Raw genomic sequence first — 26,570 nt, forward strand, 5'->3', positions numbered from 1 at the left:
AGAGTTGAAGTCTGTCAACGCCTCTCATTCAAGTCTATGGTGACGCTCCTCAAATGCTTGGCAGGCGTTTGTGAGGCGTTTGCAAGGTGTTTGCGGGGTGTTAATACCATTAACTTCGTTATAGGCATTTGTGGTGCGGTTTTAGTGCTTGGAAAACGCCTATCAAACGCCTCAAAAACGTACATAGGGTGTTTGGAAAGGGTTAGAAATTAGTCAAGTGTGAACGAGCCCTAAGGCTAGGTTCACATATGTGCGGATGGTGCTGCTGCGGATCCGCATGAAAATCCGTGCAGCCGCACCAACCGCACGGGGGAATGCAGACCCGCGGGCGGGTGCCGCCCGCACTGGAAAACGCAACCGTACTGGCAACCGAGGTTCTCGTGCGGGCTGCGTTTTCAGAAGAAGTGCAGGGACTTCTTCCCTGCGTGTCATGGGCATGGGAGTCCATTCAAATGAATGGGCTCTCCTGCCTGCGCAAAATGCGGCCTGCACGGCCGCATATGTGTGAACCAGGGGTAAGAGATGAAATTTTTTTTTTTGTTGTTGCTGTGTCCACATTTTAAAGACCTTAAAAAGGACTGTATTCTCATAGACATGAGACAAGCCAGTTCTACCATCACCACAGGTCATCTTGTCTCTCTAGCTCCAGCTGACATTGTTGATTACCTTAATCAGGCCAGGATCTAGAAGCGGCTTATTATCTTAAGATGCTTTCAGACAGCTGGTACATAACTTTATTTTGATTCGTGAAGACACATATGTGTCTCAGTTTTCAGTGTGTTCATTTATTTAAATATGACCCAACAAAACTTGGATTTCTAGGGGAGCATTCTTTGTTTTTTTTGGCTCAATTAATTTTTGATTTGATTTTTGATTGGAGTAATACATACAGTGAAAGCTAAGTTGTATATTATACAATTTTGTAGACATGACATGGCTAACATACATCATAGTAACAGAGAACAGAGTAAGAAACAACACAGCAATCATCAATCTTGTTCTATTTCTATCAACATGGTATTAATTAGCTAAAAAGGAGAATAAAATGGTAAAAAGGAATACCAAGAATATCAAAAATATCAAAATTTAACAAAAAAATGCAATTTAATTTTCCAGGGAATTCTCCACTAACAGAAGAATTGCACTTGACTTCAGTGTGTGACTTTTTATAAAACTTAATGTGGGTCAGTGTGGTTCGAACAATTATTGTTTGTCACAGAAAGCTCTGGCAACTGTTTATCCAGTAATACAGTGCAACAGTTTATGCTGCCTATGGTAGTGTGCTGTGCTTCAGCCGAGTCCTACTCACTTCATTTGTATGGCTGGGAAGAAATTGAGTTGGTCATATGGTAAATCAGCCATTCGGAAGTGGGAGTGCCTTGCATTTTTATTAATTAATTCAAGGCATTCGTTGACTGGCCAAGGTGAAGAGGTGAGCAAATGATGCCACACGTTTCATCTCGGCCAATTTGATGCTCTTAGCAATTAAATGTTTCAAAATGTCCTGTAAGTGAGATGAACTTTTGTACCAGGCGCTCCTCTGTACACTTTCAAAAATTTACCTTTCCAGAGTTTGGAGAACTGAGTTATAAATTAGGAAAAGTTTATTCAAAAAAGTGAATAATTGTAATATATATGACATAACCATTTAAATAAACAAAAGTTAACATGCATTGAATATTATATTTTTCTTCTTCTTTCTAGTACTCAGTTTATGGAACTTTGTCACCAAGGCCTTCAATTTACAGGACACTTTCAGATGAGAGTATATGCAGTAACCGTAGGGGACCTGCCTATGCCAACTTCCATAGTTCAATAATTGATCAGATTTCAACAAATGATATCTTATTCAGCACAACACCCCCATATAGCAGTACACCTCCTATTCTGAATGATTTGAACACTGGATTGGCAAATCTAAAAAGTATGTATTTTCTTATATGCTATTAACTTTTGTTTTAAATGCTTATTTCACCTGTTTCAAAGTATGTATGTGTAGAGTGCTTAGAAAAATGATATAAATCTCTTGTTTTATATTTATTGGAAACCTTTGGATCAGTACCCCAAATAGGACCCCACAATTATTTTTGGGGTCCCCAGATTATTTCGTTTCTAATAGTTATTTGATAGCATTTTATTTACAAAGACATGTTTACAGGGCCCAAAACAATGACAGACTGATTTTTGATGGTCGAAGATAACTTTATACTGGCACTTGTCTTCCCAACATAACAGAGGCTAGGCAGTCATCAAACAAATCTGCATGAATCAGGGTTGATGATGGCCACTACTCTCAAATAATGAGTGATCTGCACTGCAGTCATTTGGGCCATTTAGTTACTGTGTATACATTTCCTATAATATTGGTTGGGTCTCCCATCATCTCTTTCATTTACTCTGGTCCAGGGAATAGCTCTCTGTCTTCAGGAAGAAGACCAGCAGGCACTTTTTTAGTGGGCCACAAAGCCATTCAAGTTTTGTTTTAACAGCAATAACTTTTCATTTGCATTTAACAGTCTCTCTCCGGATATAGTGTGTAATAGGAGGCTCCTGTAATGGCTGTATGAGTTCTTTATCACCTCAGAGGAGACCAAAAATGGTCCAACTACTGATGTTAGAATCAGGCACTTTCCGTATGATTCTCAGGTTGTTTGTATCTACAGCCTGTCTTAAATCAATTATTTTGAATGTTAGCCATTCACAGTCGGTATAATATACTGTTTTCAATGAAATGTAAAACAAAACCCAGTAAAAAGACAATAAATGTTAGCCATTCATTTGTAAATTTGGAATTTTAATGCACGATCCAATTCAAGCTAAACTGAATGGGAATCTGTTAGAACAGAAACATGGGAGCTTCTACTGCTGATTTTTGAAGGTGCATACTTATTGTGGATTCATTATGAGCAACTATGTACATGAATACCAGATCAGGAAAAAAAACTGCTTTGTACGTGGTTGTTTCAGGCCAGTGACCTAACTATTAGTGAAGGAAGCATAAGGAGGACAGCTCTAGAACAGGTACTTTCAAAAACAAGTCAGTGGCTACCTTTATTTGTTTGCTCTAGGACTGGGGTCTCCAAACTATGGCCCTCCAGGTGTTGAGGAGCTGCAAGTCCCATGAGGCCATGCAAGACTCTGACAGACACAGGCAAGACTCCCAGAGGCAGAGGCATAATGGGACTTGAAGTACTTCAACAGCTGGAGGGCCATAGTTTGGAGATCCCTGCACTAGTTCCTTTCTAAGGTCTTGCTGTTTCCTATCAATTGTACAATGAGAGACTCACTGTAGGCACAATTATCTTCAAGACTCCTGGTCCTGAAGCTGCAAAGTAATTCCAAATTATCACTGTTTCCGTGCTTATCATCATGGTTGGTATGAAGTTTTGTAGTGACATGGGGTTTGGTTTTAAAGGGAATTTGTTTGTAATGTTAGTTTTCAATCTTTAATGTCCAAAGATAGTACAGATTGTCAAATACTTTTTAACAAGTTTCAAGCTGCCAATGGATGTAATTTTAAAGACACACTTCCCCTGACATAGTTGTGTTTTATGTGTTTTTTTGTCTCTCACCTAGAAGACTGTTGGTTTTCTGATGGGTCACTGTCTGAAAAGTCAAAACTTAATGATCCAGATTTAATGCCCCTTCCAGAATCAGCAGCGGGTTTGGATTGGCCACGACTTGTAAATGCTGCTAGAGCCTTTGAAGGTACTCACATTTTTTACCTGATTGTTTTTTTTGTATAATTGCTATACTTCCTGGTCAAAGAACAGTATTGCTTAAAAAAAGCTGATTCACACAGAATCAGAATCCAGTTAAAATATTTTATTTAACTTGTTTTTGAGTGGGTGACTGAAGACATTTTAAACCATGTTCTCCTTTATCATTCACATGATGAACTTTAGTTCTTTAGGTTTCGAGGGAACCAGAATTTTGTTATTAATTTGATTTACATAGTGCTCTATCTCATGACATATGGCTGTTTCAGGTAAATGTTCTCTGATTTATGTTGATGCTTAAAGCGGTTAAAGACCGATAGATATACCATGCATCCCTTAGAGTAATTTGTTCTGGACCGAAGTAGTTTCTAGATTAGGAACCTTAGACTTTCCAGTTTAAGGTTATCATTTGTGTCCATTTCCTAGAAACAGTCCCTATTGTAAGGTGTCTGTCCCTGGGAAACAGGCATCCCCGGTGTCATCCCTGGGAGCCTGACAGCATAGCATATACCTTGCAGTGAGCATACACCAACTCAACAGTGGCATTGCCCAAGCTTTAAATGAAATTAGCAAAGCTAGAGGTTGAGTTGCAAACTATATTTCTAGGTGTCTGCAGTCTCACTGTTGAGTTGGTGCCTGTGTGCTGCAACGTTTAAGCTACACTGCCCAGTGCCTGGGGACAATGTTGAGGGGTACCCACAACAGGGAGGAAATGTGATGGACAGACATTAGGCTTTCAGTGGGGGAAATTATTGGGCCAAAGGACAAGGTACAATATAATTTAAAGTACTGCAGCTGAACTTATCTTGCACCCTGCAGTCTGTGAAATACTTACTTCTGACCTGACCTCTGCACTCACTTGTTTACTTTTGTTATTGTCTGACCACTGCAATCTGTGCAGTACTTACTCCTGACATGCGCAATCTTTGCAGCAGCAGCAGTCACTGAGCGCCTTTTATCCTGGGCTCTTATAGCTGGCAGCGCACTCCAACCAGTTCTGAGTTAGCCAGACAAAGCGTGTCCCAAGGCACCCCGCACACACCATGTGGGTGCCGGTTCTGTGGACACTCTCTGGGTACTCTCTGCTCTCCACACAAGTGCCAGCCAACTGCCTGCACCACACTCTGTCTGGTGGTCAGGGCTAAATACCCATCAGCAAGATAGATTGCTCCTTGGCTCAACTGACCAGTCAGGTTCCTTCTTGCCTTGGGTTGCTAAGGGTCCAGCAGTCTAGGTCTTCCATGTCCTGCCCAGGGCCCACAGCAGGGGAGAGAAATTAAAAAACAGATCTTTGCTGTATTTATCTTCAGTACTGATGGGCTGGACTTAAAGTCCATCATTACAAAATCATAGACAATATAGATGAAAAAGTGGTAAAAGTTCCTGAGGATAAAACAACAAATAAAAATTAAAAGTTCCTGTGGATAAAACACATAAAAAGTACATCCTCCCAAATTTCAATACAATCAGCATGGGAAAAAGTGAATCCACATATACATAGAAATGAAGACATGTCTTATTATCTTCCTTATACAGGTCTACATCTACATGCACTTCGAATTTACATAGAAATAAATTATTAGTTTTATTGTGTAGAAGGTCTTCAGTTAGTTTGAAAAGATGAACTGTAGACTATGTCTGAAATGGAAATTATATGCAGACATCCACTAGCCAAATATCAACTCAGTTCACTGTAAATATTGAACCCAGCAGATCCACTCGGTTATCTCTAATTATGAATAACAAGGAGTATGTATGAGTAAAGCTGGCTTTACATAGATGTATCTTCTGGTTATTGTCACAGTTGTCAGAGCCATGGGTTTTAATCCCTAGTTGAATGATTCCAGGCTCTGTTTTGCTAAAAAATATACTGTAATTTGGAACTTTAAATTCATGCTGATTCATGTTGATCTGGAACATACATTTCCACTTTTCCAATTACATGTCCATTACTCAGACCTTACCGGCAATGCATAGATTTGTTACAACATAATCAAAACATGCTAGTGCTTGGCTTGTGAGTCAAAGTTAAAGCTAATCACCAGGCAGATATTAAAGGAACAAATGAATGCTGCTATGAATTCCTTCTATAGTCTATAACTGTAATAGAGAAAGGGGTGTCACCTGTCTGGCTATGCTGTGCCATGGGGCTGTATTAATGTCAGGACTAGATGAACAGAAATACAAATCATTTGGCCATAAAAACAGCTCTGTTGTAAGTATTTTATTGGGCTTGCCTGAACACTATTATGTTGGGAGGCAGTAACATTATCCACCCAGGTGATCATCACTGCAGTGGGGGACAGTGAGGGAAGGTGGATTGGTGAGTGTCTCTTGCTGGGGGGGGGCATAAGTTCTTGGTGGTGCCGCTCTAGGCTGATGTGTAGAGCCCCATTGGCAGCCAGCGTAAGAAAAGCTCATCCATTGAGCAAGGAATGTTTTAGCTTGAAACCGCTGCTCGCCTTAGCCAATCCTAGTATGGATGTGTACATGTGAAAGCCTCAGTCAATGCCGGTCCTCGGGCCATGCCCCATGACATATTTCAATCCACCTACCTGACATGTTTCGACTGCTATGATTAAGCCTCCAGGGGGTGGGGCGAAACATATCAGGGGGCATGCCCCGAGGAGCGGCATTGACTGAGCATTTCACATGTACACATCCATACTAGGATTGACTAAGGTGAGTGGCGGTTTCAAACAAAATTGCTAGGAGGAGGAGGGCTATCAGGAGGCACTGTCACCCTGCCCTGAATGGGCAGATGACAGTGTCTCATTAAATCCTTCACCACAGTAAGTAGGTGCTTTTTCAGAAGAAAGAAATGCTACTATTCTCCTGTACCAAACAAAATTAAATATTTATTAAAAATTAATTTGGTAAATATTATGAAATGTTAACTATAACAATACAGTAATGAACTGCTGTTTTCCTCATCAAAAAGGAAAGCCCTAGAGGGCTATAAAAGGGTAAAGAAACTAGTCAGTCCCTAAATGAGCTTTGTAGAGGCAGAAAACGGCATCACTTTCCCACTAGCCTTCCTTTTTGAACAGACTTTGTGAATCTGAATAATGGACAAATTAGTATTCGGTCGGTTTGCAGCTGCTGAACTTGACATCACAGAAGAAAATAGGAGGCTTAACTGAAGAATTGAATTTAAAAAAAAATAATATACTAATAGAGTAGTGTTTCCAGCATTTCTCTAAATGTTGTCACCCTGTAGCAGATCAGCTCGTAGAACATCTGGAAATATGGCATAAAATTGTCATTTTTTTCACTGACATCAAGTTTATAATAATGAACACTAGCCCACACTTTTAACTGTACAGCTAAGCTTCAAACTCATTACCTTCTTGAGCTGTGCAGTATCTATTAGCAAGAATGAACTGTCCTTGAGTACCAAAGATGCTTGGTTAGTGTATATCTTTGAAATATACTGTAAATGCTGCTGTTTCAAATAGGATAAACAAAATAAAAGTGGAACTTCAGCTAAACCTTTTCTTTAGGTTTGAGAAGGTTAGTAAAGGTTTTATTGTATTGTTGCCTTCCCTTCGCACTCTTTTGTGTCACTTCCCCAGTGTACCCAAATCTTAAAAATAAATACATACATAAATAATATTTAAATATCTATGTCAAAATTGTATATTGCTATATATGTTTTGCTTCTTTTTTATATACTGTGTATATGATTATGACAGCAACAAGCACTTATCAATATCTGCATTTTTTTTTTGCAGATCAATGCATGGAATCGTTTTGCACTTTAAATGACATAGAGTATGAACAGAGCTTTAAAGCATCTCAAAAGCATTCTTCTGGCTCCCACTCTGTAAATGAGAAGGACTATGGTGATGCTACAGGGTATGTAAATAAGACCAATATTTTAAACTCTCATTTTTTACTTTTACATATTAAAGCTTAACTATAGGTAAAATGAATGCACATTTTTTATTATTATTATTATAAAGGATTTATATAGCGGCAACAGTTTGCTCAGTGATTTACAATATAGCGGAAGACAATACAGCAACAATACAGTTCAATACAAGAGGGTTAGGAGGGCTCTGCTCCTTGGAGCTTACAATCTAAGATCATTTAGGAGATATTTTAGTGACATCACCAGCACATCTAATGACATCACCGGCATTTGCGCCCAGAGGGAACGGCACAAACGTGCCGTTCCTTCAGAACCATGTGCCGCAGCTGACACTCCCGCTCACATACATGGGAGTGACGTAATCGTGGGCCGGCCATTCAAGTGGTGACAGCTCACAAACCCAGAAGGAAGACCGGTTGAAGATTGAAGCCTCTGCAGTGATGACAGCATGCTGCTGGAGGGCTTCTTTTTAAGGTAAGTCATTCATAATGTGCTAGTATTCAATGCATACTAGCACATTTTTTTTTTTGGTTTTTTAGTTTACTACTGCTTTAAGAATGAATTAGCATTGTAAGGGCTCATTTGTACAAGCATTACATTTTGGTATACTGCACAATACACAGGGCCTGTGCAAGGATTTTTGTGTACATAGGTGAAGCAGCCAGGCACCCTAAAGCGGGTGGCTAAGCAGCCTTATGCTGTCGCTGGCCCTCAGCAGTCTGGTGATTGGGTTTCAAAAACGGGACTGGTGATCATTGTGCCAAGACCTAGGGGACTGGTGATCGGGGTCTAAAACTGGCAGCCGGGGTGCAAAAACCTGCAGTTCTAGCGATCTGAGTGCTGAAACTGACAATACTGATGATTGTGGCCCCAGAATAAGCTGTATTGGTTAGCAGGATATTAAATCTACTGGTACTGGTGGTCAGTGAGCTATAACTAGCAGTACTCATTGTCAGGGTGCAAAATCCGGTGCTACCGGTGATCACTTTAATGCCATTCACTTCTCCAGCCTGTGACCCCCCCAGTCACTGGGTACTATGGCACAAAGGATGCAATTTTAATTTTGGAGGCCCCAGGTATACATGCGATCGCCTCAAATACTTGGGATAATACTGTGGTGGGGCCCTTTGTGAACCCCGATCTGCTCTTATCCAGCAAAGTAATCTGTAATGGATTCATGATCATATAGTGAGGGGTCAGTACATAGTGAGGGGTTAGCAGTTGTACTGCACTCTGATATATAGAGGTGATATGGATATATGTATGGATCTCAGCACATCCTCTACCATTCTCTTCCCCTAATGTGTCCGTGTTTAAACCTCTCCCCCTCCTGCTCTCCTATGTTGTGTGTGCCTGAGATGCTGTCACTTGTCTGGCTGGTGTAGAGCTCTCTAGCCCTGGTTACGGGGGAACGTTCAGTGTCCAGTGTCCCATACTCTGGTACCGCAAGCTGCCCCCATGCTCCGTGGTAAGCCCGCTGCTGCTGTCCCAGTTCCCTATCTCATGCCACAAAAATAGGATATAATATACCTGCACTAATCCAAGCCACCCACAGATATCAGAGTGCCAAAAAGTGAATAGTACAGCCAAGGTATCCAACAGAGTAAACTTAAAGAAACAACCCAAAAGCTACCAGCAGTGTACTAATATATATGTCAATAAATGAATAGTAACCATTCAAAGGATACACATTTATTGAATGCTTAATGTCACTGACCACCACGCAGAAATATCTAAAGAAAAAGAACACACAAGTCCTCAGCAGATTGAATGGGTGCTACATAGTGAGGAGGATGTGAGGAGTGGAGTTCCCTGGTGGTAGGAGAGCACTCTGGTCCTGCAGGAAGTCCCCGCACAGCAGACAGGGAGAGTCAAGAGCACTGAGCACTGGACCGACAGTGCTGGAAATACAGGCTGAGGGAGGGGAGGAGGCAGAGTTGTGGATTAGAAGAGAGAAGGAAAAACACTGGAAGTGAGTGGGAGAGGAAGAGGCACTGGAGGGATGTTAGTTGAACAGGTCACAGGATAAGGTGCATCCCCCCCATAAGCCCCCTTATGCTGGCGCTGGCCCTGTAGGTACAGAGCATAAAAAGTATTATGTTAAAAACATCATGAATGCTTAACTATGTCATGTGTCTACATGCAACTTTTTTTTACCTGCACTGCACTGGTAAAAGGTGACCATATTGAAGGTGACCTAAGCAGATCAATTTATATTAATCTTCATTATCAAAAATTAAGGACATATTTTTGTATTTATATGTGGTATTAGGGCTCAGTTATTGAGCATATTATTGATTCTGAATTTTTGATAAAACAGATTTAATATAAATTGATCTGGTTAATACATGCCTTCGGTCTCAATCTTTTAACCAGTGGTGCCCAAGCCATAGGTATATTGTTTTGTTAAAGTTATTTTGGCCATTGGTGACCACACTGGATGTGAGTGTTAATGGCATAAACCAATGAGAATTCCAATTTTTTTTTATTTTGTTTCCCTTTGCCAGTATAGTATAAAGTGGTAATGCAGGGACAAGCAGAAGGACCACCTAACACAGCAGGGAACCAGACATCGAACACACTTAACAAGTATGCCAATTGCTAAAGATTCTTTAACAAGATTATTACTTTAGGGAAGTAGAGTTAAACAACATTGGTGGTGAGAGGGGTAATTATTTATTGTATGTTTTAGTCACCTTTAGTACTATTACACACTTCATGCGATATTGGTCTTGAATGAAATGCTCATGTAACTCTGCTAACAGAGTTCTAAAAACATTATAGAATATTCCATTTATCTGGCATATTTTCATGTGCTAGAGCATATGCTGCTTAGCAAACTACATTTGTTCGTGAATTAGCCATATGTACTGTGTGTCATCATAGTTTGTCATGTGTACTTAGTAAATACTGTGAAAATATGCTTTGGTTACTTAATCAGGTATATGGGCACATTGGTGCAACAGAATACAAACATTTTCTTTAGCAGATCAGGCCCACTGTCTCCTATCTTCTATAAAGGCCAGACAACAGTTGCTGAGACAAGAGGGGCTGTTCAAATATACTGCTAGATTCCGTTCTAAACACTTTGTTACCAATCCCTGTGTAACATAAGCTGTTTCTAACCATGAAAGTCCTCTTTCTTCATTTGGTTCTGTTGGAGGTACTTTAAGCACACTTGTGAATGTTTACTTCCCTAATTCACATTAAATAGCCTATTTAGAGTCCCGTATAGATTTTTTTGTCCTGTATAGGTGTTGATCTGGCTATAGCCCCCCTGGTGGATTAGTTTAGAAGTGAATCACACATTTCATACTCGTTCCTACAGAAATGTAAACAGCTGTGTCATTTAGAAAGATGGGTGTATGTGGCATATGCTACATAAGAAGAAAAGGAACTACACTTCTCTGCTGCCCACAATTTCTACTCAAGGTTGGACTTTTTCCTTGTCAGATAGTCTGAGTTACCAAAATTCTCATCCTTTACTATAGAAGTTCTCACTACTTCAGATATGCTCTAGTCAGTATTAAAATCCTGCTGGGATACAAGTTCTCAAAACACAAATCACGTTTCCCCATGGCATTGGAGGGTAAATAGCTTGAATTTTCAGGATAATCAAATTAAGGATGCTATACAGCAGGGAATGGACACATTATCTCAGGGAACTTATAGCCTCAAAGACTTGGTGGGATTCCCATAAATATTACAAAATGGGCATTTTGATAGCCCAATGTACATACCTCCAGAAACAGTGAGGGAAACAATTAGGGATGCTACTGGATCAAATGCATTATCTCGAAACCCTGCAAAAAATCCTTGCCAAAACAATGACAATGGAAGTAATGGTACTGAGAGAGACTATAGGCTATTCTGTGGAAAAAACTAATGAGTACACAATGTGCCTTTTATGAGTTTGGCAATAAACCGAATAAGGCACTGGCTAGAACCATAAAAGAAACTAGACTAAAAACCTACAAATAGGTAAAGAGAAGAAAGTTCACAAATCAGCTGAAATTGCTAGGTGCTTCAGAGAATTCAATAAAAAAAATTAGTTGACCAAGTTGGAAATAATGGATATATTCTAAAATCACCAAAGAGGTGAGCCAATCCTTGTCATCTTCTTTCTCCGAAGCTGAATTTATTGCAGTTTTAAAGGAGATGAAACTACATAAAGCCCCACGTTCCTGCAGGTTTTTCCTGTTGTATTATAGACAAGATTAGTATGAGATATGGTGTTCTTTTCTTGCTGCCTTTAATGCCTTATTAAAAGGCCAACATCCTTGTGTGGACCTATATTAAGAGCTCACACCATGGTTTTATTTGAAGAAGGTAAAGACCCCTCACAGTTAGCTAGTATCTGCCTTACCTTCCTTCTACACGTTGACCTTAAAGTACACTACATCTGAGCACCACAAATTAAAAATGCTATTTAATTCATGTTTATTATTCAAAGCAGACTCGCCCATCCATCAATGCTATATTTTACTGAGAAATCATTTTGAGAAACAGCCCCTAGTATTTTTGGTCATGGCCATCTTGAGTAAGGGCAGGTGATTCATGTATCATTTACTTCCTTGAATCCATCTGCCTTTAGCTCAAGCATGAAGGAAGAATGCAAGCTTAGCTGAGAACTCCACCCCTCCTGAAGACTCCTGGGATGTATGATCTCATTTGCCTCATTTTACCAGAAAGTAACTTAAGAAATGTAAAAAAAAGTTTAAAACAAGAAAATATGATCTACTTTAATATTTATTTACTAATGCTAGGAGCACAAGGATTGAAAATAGTCATGTTGATTGAGAGTGAAGTTCCACTTAAGCTCTTTCTTTAAACATATTTAACAGAATATCAGTTTATTCCAAATGGAACTCATTGCCATTGTCATGAGGCCAAAAACTGCACCAAATGGGCACTTAATTCCATTCATCTGCAAGGAGCTTGAAAGGTACCTACCATTTTGTTCTCAACAAACACTGAAAAGGCATTCAACAGGATAGATTGGGTTTTTTTTGTCTTCATAGCACCCTTAGCTATATTGGCCCAGGCACAGCTTTGCAGACTGGAGCCAAATTCAAACTTTATGTTGGTAAGATAGGTGACAGAATCAATAGGGTGTTAGATGAAGTTGGTGACAGGGTGTGGGGTAGAACATATTGGTTATGACTCTTATCATAGCAACCCTACATTTTCCCCAGGTCTTCTGGATAGATACTTTGCCTTTTACATGATACTAACCAATTTAGGTTAAAAGACTTATTACAACAGGCGTCTGCAAATCCATTAGAGAGATTCAATTCAAGGTGGGCACCTCATTGAATTTTTGGCATTTTCTCCCCTCACTTTTTAGAAACAATAATGTACAGAGTGCAGAGGTTAGGAGTGCATAAGACAGTGAGAGCAGGGGTTAGAAGTGCATAAAGCAGAGTGCAGGAGTCCGGAGGGGGTTGGGCTATGGTACAGAGTACAACACAAATTACCTCCTCCCAGTACAAATTCCTCAAACAGTACAGACCTTTCACCCTACCTCCAAAATCCCTCTAGTACAGATCTCTTCCCCCCAACCCTCCACAATACATATCACTCCTGCTTTCCCATAGTATACTGTATATCCCTCAAATCTTCCCAGTGCAAATCTCTCCCCCCTGTAAAAATTTCCCTCCACTCAAAACTCATCCCCATTTCAGAGAACTCCCTTCCACTCAAATCTCTCTCTCCCAGTACAGACCCCCCTAAAGTCCACTTACCAGGCCTCAGATACAGGGAATAGACTATCAACTGTCTGAGTGCCCTGAGCTCAAGGACACGGCTAGTCCATGGCTTTTACTGAGGGGAATGACAAGGGACAACAGACATGGAGGAGAATGATGGAGTTTGTTCTCCACTAATAGCTGCACCCATTCTGTACTGCCTGACTCCACCATCAACTGCCCCCATTCTGTACTGCCTGTCTCCACCATCAACTGCTCCCACTGACACAGGTGGAGATGAATTTTTTACTCACATTGACATCAATGCAGGGTAATTTTTTCCTCACACTGATGCTGGAGTATTTCTTCCTTCACCACTGTTAACAGTGTTTTGTGCGTACAAGGACTGTGGCAGATATGTACAGCATATACAGTTGTGACCAAAATTATTCAACCCCCAATGCTGTAAAGGGGTTTAGGGACTATAGTGTACATTTGGAATTGTATTCAGAATCAAATCCTACAAGGACGTTGTAACTACCCAAATGCAACTAAAATGACATCAATTGTTTATGTAATACAGTAGTAAATGGTTCTTATGTGGTTTCTTCATTGCCACAATTATTCAACCCCTTAAAGACTACCACTCTGAAGAACAGAGGTTCATACAGGTGCTTTCCATCAGGTATTGAAAACACCTGTGGATGTCACCGAGCAGCAATCAAGCATAATAAGCACCAATTAGGCAGCTTTAAAATGACTGTGATACTCAGCTCCTTCTAGACATTTACTGGTGTGGTTACAAACATGGTGAAGGCAAGAGAATGGTCCAGGAAGACAAGAGAAGAGGTGATTTCTCTTCACAGGAAGGGCAATGGCTATAAGAAGATTGCAAAGATGTTAAACATACCAAGAGACACCTTAGGAAGCATCATTCGCAAATTCAAGGCAAAGGGCACTGTTGAAACGCTACCTGGTCGTGGCAGAAAGAAGATGCTGACTTCGACTGCTGTGCGCTACCTGAAGCGTAGAGTGGAGAGAAGTCCCCGTGTGACTGCTGAGGAACTGAGAAAAGATTTGTCAGATGTGGGTACAGAAGTTTCAGCCCAGACAATAAGACGCACACTGCGTAATGAAGGCCTCCGTGCCAGAACTCCCAGGCGTACCCCCTTGCTGTCTCCAAAGAATAAGAAGAGTCGACTGCAGTATGCCAAAAGCCATGTGGACAAACCACAAAAGTTGTGGGATAGTGTTCTGTGGACTGATGAAACAAAATTAGAACTGTTTGGGCCCATGGATCAACGCTATGTTTGGAGGAGGAAGAACAAGGCCTATGATGAAAAGAACACCTTGCCTACTGTGAAGCATGGTGGAGGGTCAATCATGCTTTGGGGCTGTTTTGCTTCTGCAGGTACAGGGAAGCTTCAGCGTGTGCAAGGTACCATGAATTCTCTTCAGTACCAGGAGATATTGGATGGAAACGTGATGCAGTCCGTCACACACCTGAGGCTTGGGAGACGTTGGACCTTTCAACAGGACAATGATCCCAAGCATACCTCCAAGTCCACTAGAGCATGGTTGCAGAGGAAAGGCTGGAACATTTTGGAGTGGCCATCGCAGTCACCAGACTTAAATCCGATTGAGAACCTCTGGTGGGACTTAAAGAAAGCAGTTGCAGTGCGCAAGCCTAAGAATGTGACTGAACTGGAGGCCTTTGCCCATGAAGAATGGGCGAAGATACCCGTAGATCGCTGCAAGACACTTGTGTCAAGCTATGCTTCACGTTTAAAAGCTGTTATAACTGTAAAAGGATGCTGTACTAAGTACTAAGATTGAATGTCACTTGGGGGTTGAATAAAACTGATAATGCTGTGAGCACAGAAAAGACATTTGTGGTTATTTCATTATAACTGTTATGTTATATTTGTCTGACCTACAAGTGCCTCTTTAATGTAAATGTAAGCAAGATGACTGAATGATCAAAAGCAATGTCAAACTGGCCAAAACACTCAATTTCAGTGGGGGTTGAATAATTTTGGTCACAACTGTACAGCAAACAGGTTCTGTTTAACCACTTGCCCTCCAGAGGATTTACCCCCCTTCCTGACCAGGCTATTTTTTGCTATTCAGCGCTGAGCTATTTCAACTGGTAATTGTGCAGTCATGCAATGCTGTGCCCAAACAAAATTAATGTCCTTTTTTCACATAAATTGAGCTTTCTTTTTGGTGGTATTTGATCACCTGTGGGTTTTTTATGTTTTGCGCTGTAAACAAAAAAAGCCGAACATTTTTAAAAAAGGATATTTTCTGTTATAAAAAAATATCATATAAACTAAAATTACTTCATAAATTTAGGCCAAAATGTATTTTGCTACATGTCTTTGGTAAAAACAAAATCCCAGTAAGTGTATATTAATTGGTTTGTGTGAAAGTTATAGTCTAAAACTATGGTATAGTAACAGTAAAACTGTAATTTACACAGCTTTTACTTTCTGACTGCCTACCACATTTCTTGAGGTGCTAAAATGCCAGGGTAGTACAAACATCCCCAAATGACCCATTTACGGCATTTTGGGTCCATGGAAGATTTATTCCCCCTCCCCCCCAAGCTTTTGGAAAATGACAAAAAAAAGTTGTCATTTAAATGGTATATTGCTCACACATGCCATGGTATATTTGGAATTATACCCCAAAATATATTCTGCTACTTCTCCTGAGTATGGGGATAACACATGTGTGAGAATTTTTGGGAGCCTAGCCACATACAGGAGCCCGAAATCCAAAGATCGCTTTGAAAGCCTGATGGTGCGTAAATTCCTCCTTTCACTTCCTCACTACCTATCACAGTTTCAAAGGCTCTGAAATTCCAGGATAAAACAATCCCCCACAAATGACCCCTTTTTTTGGAAAGTAAACACCCCAGACTATTAGCTGACAGGCATACTGAGTCAATGGAATACTTCATTTTTTACCACAGGTTTTTGGAAAATTACACAAAGTTGTCACTTTAATGCTATATTGCTCACATATGCCATGTGTAGATGTGGAACTACACCCCACAATACATTCTGCTACATCTGAGTATGGGGATGCCACATGTGTGAGACTTTTTGGGAGCTTAGTCACATACAATAACGTCCTTACAGGATGTCTCCAACTTACAAGCGGACCTCAATGCTCTGTTTAATTGGGCAACTATGTGGCAAATGAGGTTTAATGTTGATAAATTTAAGGTTATGCACTTGGGGGCTAAGAATATGCATGCATCATACATACTGAGGGAGGGTACAACTGGGGGAATCAATGGTGGAGAAGGATCTGGGAATTCTGGTAGATCATAAGCTTAATAATGGCAAGCCTTAACCAAGCTGCTGTTTCTAAAGCGAGCAAAATCCTTTCTTGTATTAAAAGAGGTAAAGACTCAAGAGAGAGAGATATCATATTACCCCGGTACAAATCATTAGTAAGACCTCATCTGGAATATGTAGTTAAATTTTGGGCACCAATTCACAAAAAGAAAATTGAGGAACTGGAGTAAGTACAAAGAAGGGCAACCAAACTGATAGGAGGCATAGAGGAGCTCAGCTATGAGGAAAGATTAGAGGAACTGAATTTATTCTCTCTTGAGAAGAGGAGATTAGGGGGATATGATCAACATGCATAAATACATCAGTGGTTCATATAGTGAACCCGGTGTAGAGTTATTTACCTTGAGGTCATCACAGAGGACAAGGGGGCACTCTTTACATCTGGAGGAAAAGAAAGTTAACCTCTAAACAGGAAAGGTTTCTTCACAGTAAGAGTTGTGAAAATGTGAAATAAACTCCCTCAAGAGTTGGTTCTGGCCAGCTCACTGGATTGCTTTAAAAAAGGCCTGGGTTCTTTCTTGGATACACAGACTATAACTATAACATTTATAGGTAAAGTTGATCCAGGGAATATCCAATTGTCTCTCGGGGGAGCAGGAAGGAATTTTTCCAACTGTGGGTGTAGGATTATAACTTTTTTACTTTTCTTTTTATGGTTGAACTAGATGGACTTTTGTCTTATCTTTTTTCAACAAGACTAACTATGTAACTATACAGGAGCCCGAAATCCAATGACCATTTTGAAAGCCTGAAGGTGTGTAACGTACTCATTTCACTTCCTCACTACCTATCACAGTTCAGAGGCCCTGAAATGCCAGGATAGCACTAAACCCCCCCCCAAATGACCTTTTTGGACAGTAGACACCCCAAGGAATTTAATAAGAGGCATCGTGAGTATTTTGCAGATCTCGTTTTTTCTCACAAAGTTTTGAAAAATAAAGAAAAGAAAACATTTTTTTTGTTTTCTTTCTTCATTTTCCAAAAACTTGTGGCAACAAATGAGATCTGCAAAATACTCACCATGCTTCATATCAAATTGCGTGGGGTGTCTACTTTCCAAAAAGGGGTCATTTGGAGGGGTTTTGTACTATTCTGGCATTTCAGAGCCTCCGAAACTGTGATAGGTAGTCAGGAAGTGTAATGAGGAAATAAACCCCTTTAAAAGCCTGAAGGTTCTTATTGGATTTTGGGGTCCTGTATGCGGATAGACTGGCAAAAAAGTCTCTCACATGTGGTACCCCCATACTCAGGAGAAGTAGCAGAATGCATTTTGGGGAGTAATTCCATAAATACCCATGGCATGTGTGAGCAATATATAATTCAAGTGACAATTTTGTGTATCGTTTTCCAAAAACTTGTGGTAAAAAAATACATTCTTCTATTGACTCAACATGACTCTTGGTAAATAGTTTGGGGTGTCTAATTTCCAAAAAAAGGGTAGTTTTGAGGGGGTGAGCATTTTATGCCCAGCATTAGAAGTTTATGCCGCGCATCACTCGCTCTTCTAACCATCTGAAGACCAAGCCTTTTCTGATACTTTTTGCTCACATGGAAAAAATCTGTATTTTTTGCTAGGAAATTACTTTAAACCCCCAAACATTATATATAAATTTTTTAAAGCGGACATCCTAGTGAATAAAATGGTGGGTGCTGCAATTTTTTATGTCACAAAGTACTCACGCAGTGATTTTTCAAACGCAAATTTTGTTAAAACAATACACTTTTTTTACTTTTAATGCACAAAAACACAATATATTGACCAATTGTTTGGTAATATATAAAAGATGATGTTATATTGAGTAAATAGATACCAAACATGACTTTAAAACTGCACATGCCCCGTGCAATGGCTACAAACTGCTTACATTTTTAATATCCACAGGTGACGCTTTAAAAGCCTTTACAGGCTACCATTTTAGATCAGTGCTGCAGCTGAATGGCATTCCTGCAACAAAAACAACAATGGTTAACAATAAAACATTAACTCGACAACAATAAAATGACAACTATTTTTGTTTTTTTACTTTTTATTTTTTATGCTTTTTTTTACTTTTTTATATTTTTATTTTAACTTTTTTTTTTTTAACTTCCAGTGGGGTCTCTCAAAATGAGATAGCCAGTATTCTGACTACCTAACATCTTTCAACACCCTGTGCATATATGTGCTCTAGACTGCCGTGCTGTACCCTATACTAATAGTCCACTAGTGTATGGTAGCGATGGAAGCAGTCCTTGAGGCAGAGACTAGGTTGGTCAAGACAGGAGAGACAAAAAATGCTTGTGTCATGCCTAATTCTGTGTTTGCTACAGACGCAACATCTTTTTTGGGGTGATGTTTGGGTTGGGGTACCAGGAATGGCATCGGGAAAATGCGTCTCATGCAGCTGATATGCTGCATCTGTGTTGAGGGTTTGGGCCTCAGCAACTTCTGAATACAAAAAAGCCCGTGATGATCTCTTCCTGGAATTTTAGGAAGGATCCACTTCGTCCAATTGTTTTGTAAAGCACAAAAGAGTTATATAGAGCCAATTGAAATAAATAAACAGACACTTTTTTGTAACAGCGCCTGGCTTTTTGGGAGACTAAGTACAGCTTCATCATCTTGTCGCTGAAGTCCACCCCTCCCATGTTAAGATTATAGTCATGGACACAGAGGGGCTTCTCAACAACACTAGCTGATACCAAGTGATTCCCACGAGCAGCTAGAAAACAATACCACAATTTATCAACTAAACCAATGAATATAACTAAAATACCTACAAAATAGAAAGCAGCTCACACCTACACATACTCATATAAATGTGCAAAACTGTAAATAAATAAACATACAGTGCCGTGCTTTCCTTAAATCCAAATCCCTCAAACCATATGTGAATACACAAAAATATATATCCTGTGAACAGTCTCTATGATGCAAAGTCTCTTAATATAATGCTTCTTATTTCTGCCCCATAACAATGCGTGTCTTCAGTTACTTTATGTCTTACTTCTTAGTATTAATCCACCACCAAAACCACCAGATGTGCCCTCACCTGGAGTTTTGGACCTCACAAAATGTTAGGTCAAAAAACGCTTGTGTTCCTTGACATGGACATAAAATAACAGTTATATCTTATATATGGAGTCTTCCTTTAGTGGTTAACGATCCCTTTAATGCCTCCTACTCCACTCAGCATGCATATGTCAGAAAGAGTAAGTAAAACACAATAGCGCTTTATCCTTTTCCAGCACTAATTTATTAAAATAAATTAAAATTGGCCACTCACATTACTGACGTTGTGGTGACGTCACGACGCTTGCGGTCAGCCGATACACTGTTATGACGAATCAAGGAAGTGGAGGCTAGCTGTATGAGTATACGATGCGATATTTTGAATTACATGTGCATGATATCAGGTGTGATAGAGCACCTATACAATGTGAGAGGCCAATTTTAATGTATTTTAATAAATTAGTGTTGTAAAAGGATAAAGCACTATTGTGTTTTACTTATTCTTTCCGACATATGCATGCTGAATGGAGGAGACATTAAAAGGGATCTTTCACCACTGAAGGAAGACTCCATATACAAGATCTATCTTATGTCCATGTCAAGGGACACATGCGTATTTTGACCTTACATTTTGTGAGGTCAAAAACTCCAGGTGAGGGCACATCTGGTGGTTTTGGAGGTGGAAGACACAAAGTAATTGGGGACATGCATTGTTGTGGGGCAGAAATAACAAGAAGCATTATATCAAGAGGTTTTGCATTATAGAAACTGTTCGTATTATATACAGTTGTGTTCAAAATAATAGCAGTCAGACATCACTAACCTGATCAATCACTGTTTTTGGTAGAAATGATATTTCTACCTGGCAAATAATTTACTAGCAGGTGTAGTAGAGTAATAAAAATCCAACAGACCCAACAATCATGACATGCATGCTGCTGATTCTGTGTAATTGAATCACTAATTGAAAGGGGCATGTTCAAAATAATAGCAGTGTGGAGTTCTATTAGTGAGGTCATTCATTCTTTGAAAAACAAGTGGCAATTATTGCCCTTATTTAAGGAAGGAAGGCAACAAATGTTGTACATGCTGGTTACAGTGTATTTCTCTCTGAAATTCTGAGGAAAATGGGTCGTTCCAGACATTGTTCAGAAGAACAGCGTACCTTGATTAAAAAGTTGATTGGAGAGGGGGAAACATATAATGAAGTGCAGAAAATGATAGGCTGCTCAGCTAAAATTATCGCAGATGCTTTAATTTGGCAACCAAAACCTGAAAGACGTGGAAGAAAGCGAAAAACTACCATTGGAATGGATTGAAGAATAGCCAAAATGGCAAGGACAAAAAGGCCAACAATCAGCTCCAGGAAGATCAAAGAAGTTCTAAAGTTACCTGTGAGTACTGTTACAATTAGAAGACGCCTATGTGAAGCCAAGCTATCTGCAAGAAGTCCCCGCAAAGTCCCACTGTTGAAAAAAAGACGTGCTGAAGAGGTTACAATTTGCCAAAGAGCACATTGACTGGCCTAAAGAGAAATGGCGCAACATTTTGTGGACTGATGAAAGTAAGATTGTTCTTTTTGGTTCTAGTGGCCGGAGACAGTTTGTCAGACGACCCCCAAACACTGAATTCAAGCCACAGTACACTGTGAAGACAGTGAAGCATGGTTACGCAACCATCATGATATGAGGATGTTTCTCATACTATGGTGTTGGGCCTATTTATCGCATACCAGGGATCATGGATCAGTTTGAATACATCAGAATACTTGAAGAGGTCATGCTGCCTTATGCTGAAGAGGAAATGCCCTTGAAATGGGTGTTCCAACAAGACAACGACCCCAAACACACCAGTAAACGTGCAACATCTTGGTTCCAGACCAACAAGATTGACGTTATGGAGTGGCCAGCCCAATCCCTGGATCTTAATCCAATAGAAAACTTGTGGGGTGACATCAAAAATGCAGTTTCTGAGCCAAAACCAAGAAATAGAGAAGAACTGTGGGGCAGCACAGTGGCTAAATGGTTAGCACTTCCGCCTGGCAGTACTAATGTTGTTGGTTTGAATCCCAGCCACGGCACCACCTGCCTGGAGTTTGCATGTTTTCCCTGTGCCTGCGTGGGTTTCCTCCGGGTACTCCGGTTTCCTCCAACACTCCAAATACATGCTGGTAGGTGAATTGGATCCTGTCTAAATTGGCCCTAGTATGAGTATGTATGAATGTGAGTTAAGCGCTGCGTAAATTGATGGCGCTATGTAAGTACCTGAAATAAATAAATAAACTGTGGAATGTAGTCCAATCATCCTGGGCTGGAATACCTGTTCACAGGTGCCAGAAGTTGGTTGACTCCATGCAACACAGATGTACAGCAGTTCTCAGAAACAGTGGTTATGCAACTAAAAATTAAGTGATTCAAAGGAAAGCAAAATCTTCAAACATTTTTCAGTTTATATAGTGAATGTTTGAGTTTGTAAAGAAGAATACAAACGCTGCTATTTTTTTTGAACAGTCTAGTATTCATTTTTCTTCAATTTTTTTAGAGGAACAACACAAAATTGATATATTTTTCTTCATGTTTTGATTTGGAATAGAATGTGTAGTGTTCCCAATGCATTTGTGTGTATGGAAATAAAAGCTATTAGAAGGATTTTGAGCTTTATTCACTTTTTTCAACACACTGCTATTATTTTGAACACAACTGTACATATTTTTGTGTATTTACATTTGGATTTAACTAGTTGCCGACCGCAGATAGCCGAATGACGGCTGCACTGCGGCTGGCCAGTTCTGAGTGGACGTCATATGACGTCCTCCCAGAACGCGCTCTCCTGCGCGCCCCAGGGGGCGCGCACCCGGCGATCGCCGTGATCGCTGTGTCCTACGGACACAGCTGATCACGTGATGTGGTAAAAGGCCAATCACAGCGGCCTTTTACCACGTGATCAGCGGTGTCCAATGACACGCTGATCAGAGGGAAATGCAAGTGCCGGTTCTCGGCTGCACTTTTCTCACGCTGTCAGATCGTGAGGAAAGTACTGCCGAGAACCGGCAGTTGTGAGAGCGAGGATCGGCACCGATCATCAGGGCACTGATGATCAGTGCCCTGATGATCGGTGCCCAGCAGTGCCACCCGCAAGTTCCGCCCACCTGTGCCCAGCAGTGCGCCCACTAGCTCCGCCCACCTGTGCCCAGCAGATCACCCTCCTGTGCCCAGCAGTGCACCCACCTGTACCCAGCAGTGCACCCACCTGTGCCACTCTGCAGTGTCACACACCTGTGCCCAGAAGTGCCACCTACCTGTGCCCAGCAGTGCCACCCACCTGTGCCCACCCACCTGTGCCCACCAGTGCCACCCACCTGTGCCCACCAGTGCCACCCACCTGTGCCCACCCACCAGTGCTGCCCACCAGTGCCACCCACCAGTGCAGCCCAGCAGTGCTGCCAGTCAGTGCCACCAGTCAGTGCCCAGCGGTTGTGCCAGTCAGTGCCGCCAGTCAGTGCCCAGCAGTGATGCCAGTCAGTGCCGTCTATCAGTACCCACCATCAGTGTCACCTATCAGTGCCGCCTATCAGTGCTGCATATTAGTGCCGCCTATCCGTGACACCTCATTAGTGCTGTCTATCAGTGCCGCCTATCCATGCCACCTCATTAGTACTGCCTATCAGTGCCCTTTAGTGCTGCCTATCAGTGCCCATCAGTGTCGCCTATCAGTGCCCATCAGTGCTGCCTCATCAACGCACATCAGTGAAGGAGAAAAATTACCTGTTTGAAAATTTTTATAATAGAAACAAAGAAACTTTTTTTTTTTTTAAATTTTTTGCAATTTTTTTATTTATAGCGCAAAAAGTAAAGCGCCCAGTGGCGATTAAATACCACCAAAAGAAAGCTCTATTTGTGAGAAAAAAACGATCAAAATTTCATATGGGTACAATGTTGCATGACTGCGCAATTGTCAATCAAAGTGCGGCAGCGCTGAAAGCTGAAAATTGGCCTGGTAAATAAGGGGGTATAAGTGCCTGGTAGGCAAGTGGTTAAGGAAAGCGTGGCACTGTATGTTTATTTATCAATAACACCAGCTGCCGTGGAAATTTGGATGGTTGTGTCTGCGTGAATGGAAGACAGGACAAAAACATCCCATTTGTCCTTCCACTTCACTGCAAACAATTCATCATTTTTCAAGCAGGCTTTTTCTAAGATGTGTATTTACAAGCCGTTGGGTGAAGCCCCAGTGATTAGGTCATTCTGTGCTACATGTGCCAATTCTAACATTGTACAAATGTCTACATAGTGGCACGCTTGTCTAAAAATTGTCCACGTATAAGTGGTACCGCATGTGGCAAAAGTGTGACACCATGTCCCAAACTATCTTGCCACTGCTCCCTATGTAGTCTGGGCATCCAGGAGGCTCCATGTAACTAACGTTTCCCTCATAAATCCAAAAATTAAATGTATAGCCTGTTGCCCTCTCTCACAGGTCTTATATATCTTGACTCCATATCTGGCACGCTTGCTGGGGAGAAATTGTTTGAATGCAAAGTGGCCAGAAAGATTAATAAGGGACTCATCAACGCAGATGTTTTGCTGGGAAGTATACACAACTGCAAATTTCTGGTTAAGGTGATTTACAAGGGGCCGAACTTTGTGGAGCTGGTCAATTTGAGAGTCACCTCGAGGACGACAGAGTATATTGTCATTGAAATGCATAACTATCCCATATCTATGCTTGGTCATGGCAGCAGAGAACATGGGCATATTGTAAATTGGGTCTGTGGACCAATACAACTGCAATTCATTCTTCTTTTTAGTAATGCCCATGTTGAGGGTTATGCCCAAAAAAACTTTACATTCAGAAACCGTAATAGGTTTCCATGAAAATGGTCTGGCAAGGTGTGAATTTGGGCTTGGCGGCGATAAATTGTTGGGCATATAAATTGCTTTGATCCACCATCAATCCATACAGATATTCTGTGAAAAATGGCTCCATAAAATCAAGGGAAATAGTTAAATTTGCAGTTTCCACCTGAATTCTGGGTTGGGAAGTGAATGGGGGAAGTATGCGTGCTGCAGAATTTGTGTGCTGCCAATCAGGATTTGCAAGCACATCCGGAAGGACACTGCTGTATGGGCTCTACGGGCCTGTGTTCGCATTCTTGGTAACTGCAGAACACTGCTTGTGCTAGCCACTGTACCATCATGTACTGCACTTATGGTACTTGCCACGTCACCAAGTGATACTGCAGTGCTGGTATGTAAAAGACCAGGAAGTACTAGGCCGCTGGTGCTTGCCAGTTCACCAAAAGGTAGAGCGGCACTAGTACTGGCACTCTGCTGCATATTAGAATTGTCATGCGATTGTTCCACCTCAGCAACCTGGGAACGGGGTCAGGTATGCCTGACCTTAGCAGGGACTACATCATCTGAGCTATCTGTCAGGATGCCACTGCTGTCTACAGGTTTGTATTCTGAGCCTGATTCTGTCAGTGAGGCTTCCCCTTTGCTCTCACCTGACATGGTCAGACTCCTGTAGGTCTCTTCACTAGTGTACCTTTCATTGGACTGTTTGGCCACTAAATTTATAGGTACCTAGCATGATGCATTGGAAAAAGAGCACCTGGCTGTCAGGGACTACTTGAATTACTACAAAAAAAATTACCTGCTAGTGCTAGCAGAGATCAGGCCTGATCTTGCTAACCCTGCAGTTTTATGTGTGCATTGTATCAAGTGACTCGATCTACTAACACTGCACTTGCTGTGGTAGAAGGGGTTGGGGGGGTTATGTGTAGGGGCTAAACACAGGTGCTGGCTGGTGCCGGGGCTGATCTTGCTAACGCTGCATTTTTGGTGACACTGGACTATTGTGAACGCTGGTATAGTTCTGCTCTAATCAAAGATATTGATCCGTTCAGACACTATACTAGCAATGGAGGTTTATTGTGTATGTGAGCTTGTTCCTGGCAATCAAAGGGTTAAAAGTGATGACTGATGTAGTGATGGGCAATCTGACACTATCTGGGAGGGACGCTAACTGACTAAAACGCTAGCTGAAGTTGCCTGTGACACTAATACAGTGATCAGTAAAAAAAATCTGTACACTGTACTAATGACACTGGTGACAGGGCAGTGGAGAGGTTGACTGGAGGGTGATCAGGGGGTTAAATGGGACCTTGCTGTGCTTATACTGTAAAAGTGTTCTGCTTTTACTCACATAGATCTGCTTTCTTCTCTCTCTGGAACGAAATATGTCCCAGGGAGAGAAGATTGCATCATTTCCTGTGCCTGTGTTCTGTAAACACAGGTACAGGAAGATATCTGATAGGGCAGTGATCAATCAGCAGATCCAGGCCGAACATCACTGGTCTGAATTTGCTGATTGATTGGTGCAGCACTGAATTACTGCACCGCTGGGTTGACGGGTGCGCGCGCCCCCAACCCGCGATCACGATGGGAGTGTGGATCACATATATATACGTGATTTTGCGCAGGGAGTCCGCCCTGTAGCAGTAATCCTGCTATATAGCAGAGTTAAAGTGGTCAACATTTAAGTTACTCTCACTGTTACACACAATCTTGCCACACCAACCATTTGCTACAGTGTCATAGAACCTTTTTCTGTTAACATCAGGTCTTTTATTATCCTAGTAATGCTCACATTTTGTCATAGTGTTTTGACTTTTAGCTGTAAAGCCAGGTAGGTTATCCTTTACAGGTATTGTTTATTACATATTGTTTTTCCTAGTGAAAAAGTATGCCTTAGGGCTCTGCTCCAAGCTATGGATGGAAAGAAAGGGGTCATCCCAGTGGCAAGTGAAAAGAGGGGAGCATGAGTCTGAGCAATTCCAGTGTCAGCCAATACAAGTGAAGGGATGGATTCTGCTCAGCTGACCCCAAGAGTCCAATATTGAGGAATGGCCTCAGCCGCCGTTCTGGC

At 41.1% G+C, this 26,570-nt stretch overlaps 1 protein-coding gene across 2 annotated transcripts in view; it reads left to right on the top strand.

The window, feature by feature from the left end:
* Window positions 1–26,570, top strand: part of SIPA1L2 (signal induced proliferation associated 1 like 2) — a 314,324-nt gene that overhangs the window by 264,254 nt on the left and 23,500 nt on the right. For both annotated transcript variants that reach the window (XM_089669771.1, XM_089669772.1), the window contains 3 exons: window positions 1,705–1,924; window positions 3,577–3,708; window positions 7,454–7,577. In XM_089669771.1, the coding sequence (XP_089525897.1) occupies window positions 1,705–1,924; window positions 3,577–3,708; window positions 7,454–7,577 (476 nt within the window). The remainder of the gene's footprint in view (window positions 1–1,704; window positions 1,925–3,576; window positions 3,709–7,453; window positions 7,578–26,570) is intronic.

The sequence above is a fragment of the Staurois parvus genome, unplaced genomic scaffold (genome assembly GCF_062004578.1).
Source record: "Staurois parvus isolate SC_StPar_1 unplaced genomic scaffold, SC_StPar_1.0 ptg000081l, whole genome shotgun sequence".
Taxonomy (NCBI): Eukaryota; Metazoa; Chordata; class Amphibia; order Anura; family Ranidae; genus Staurois; species Staurois parvus.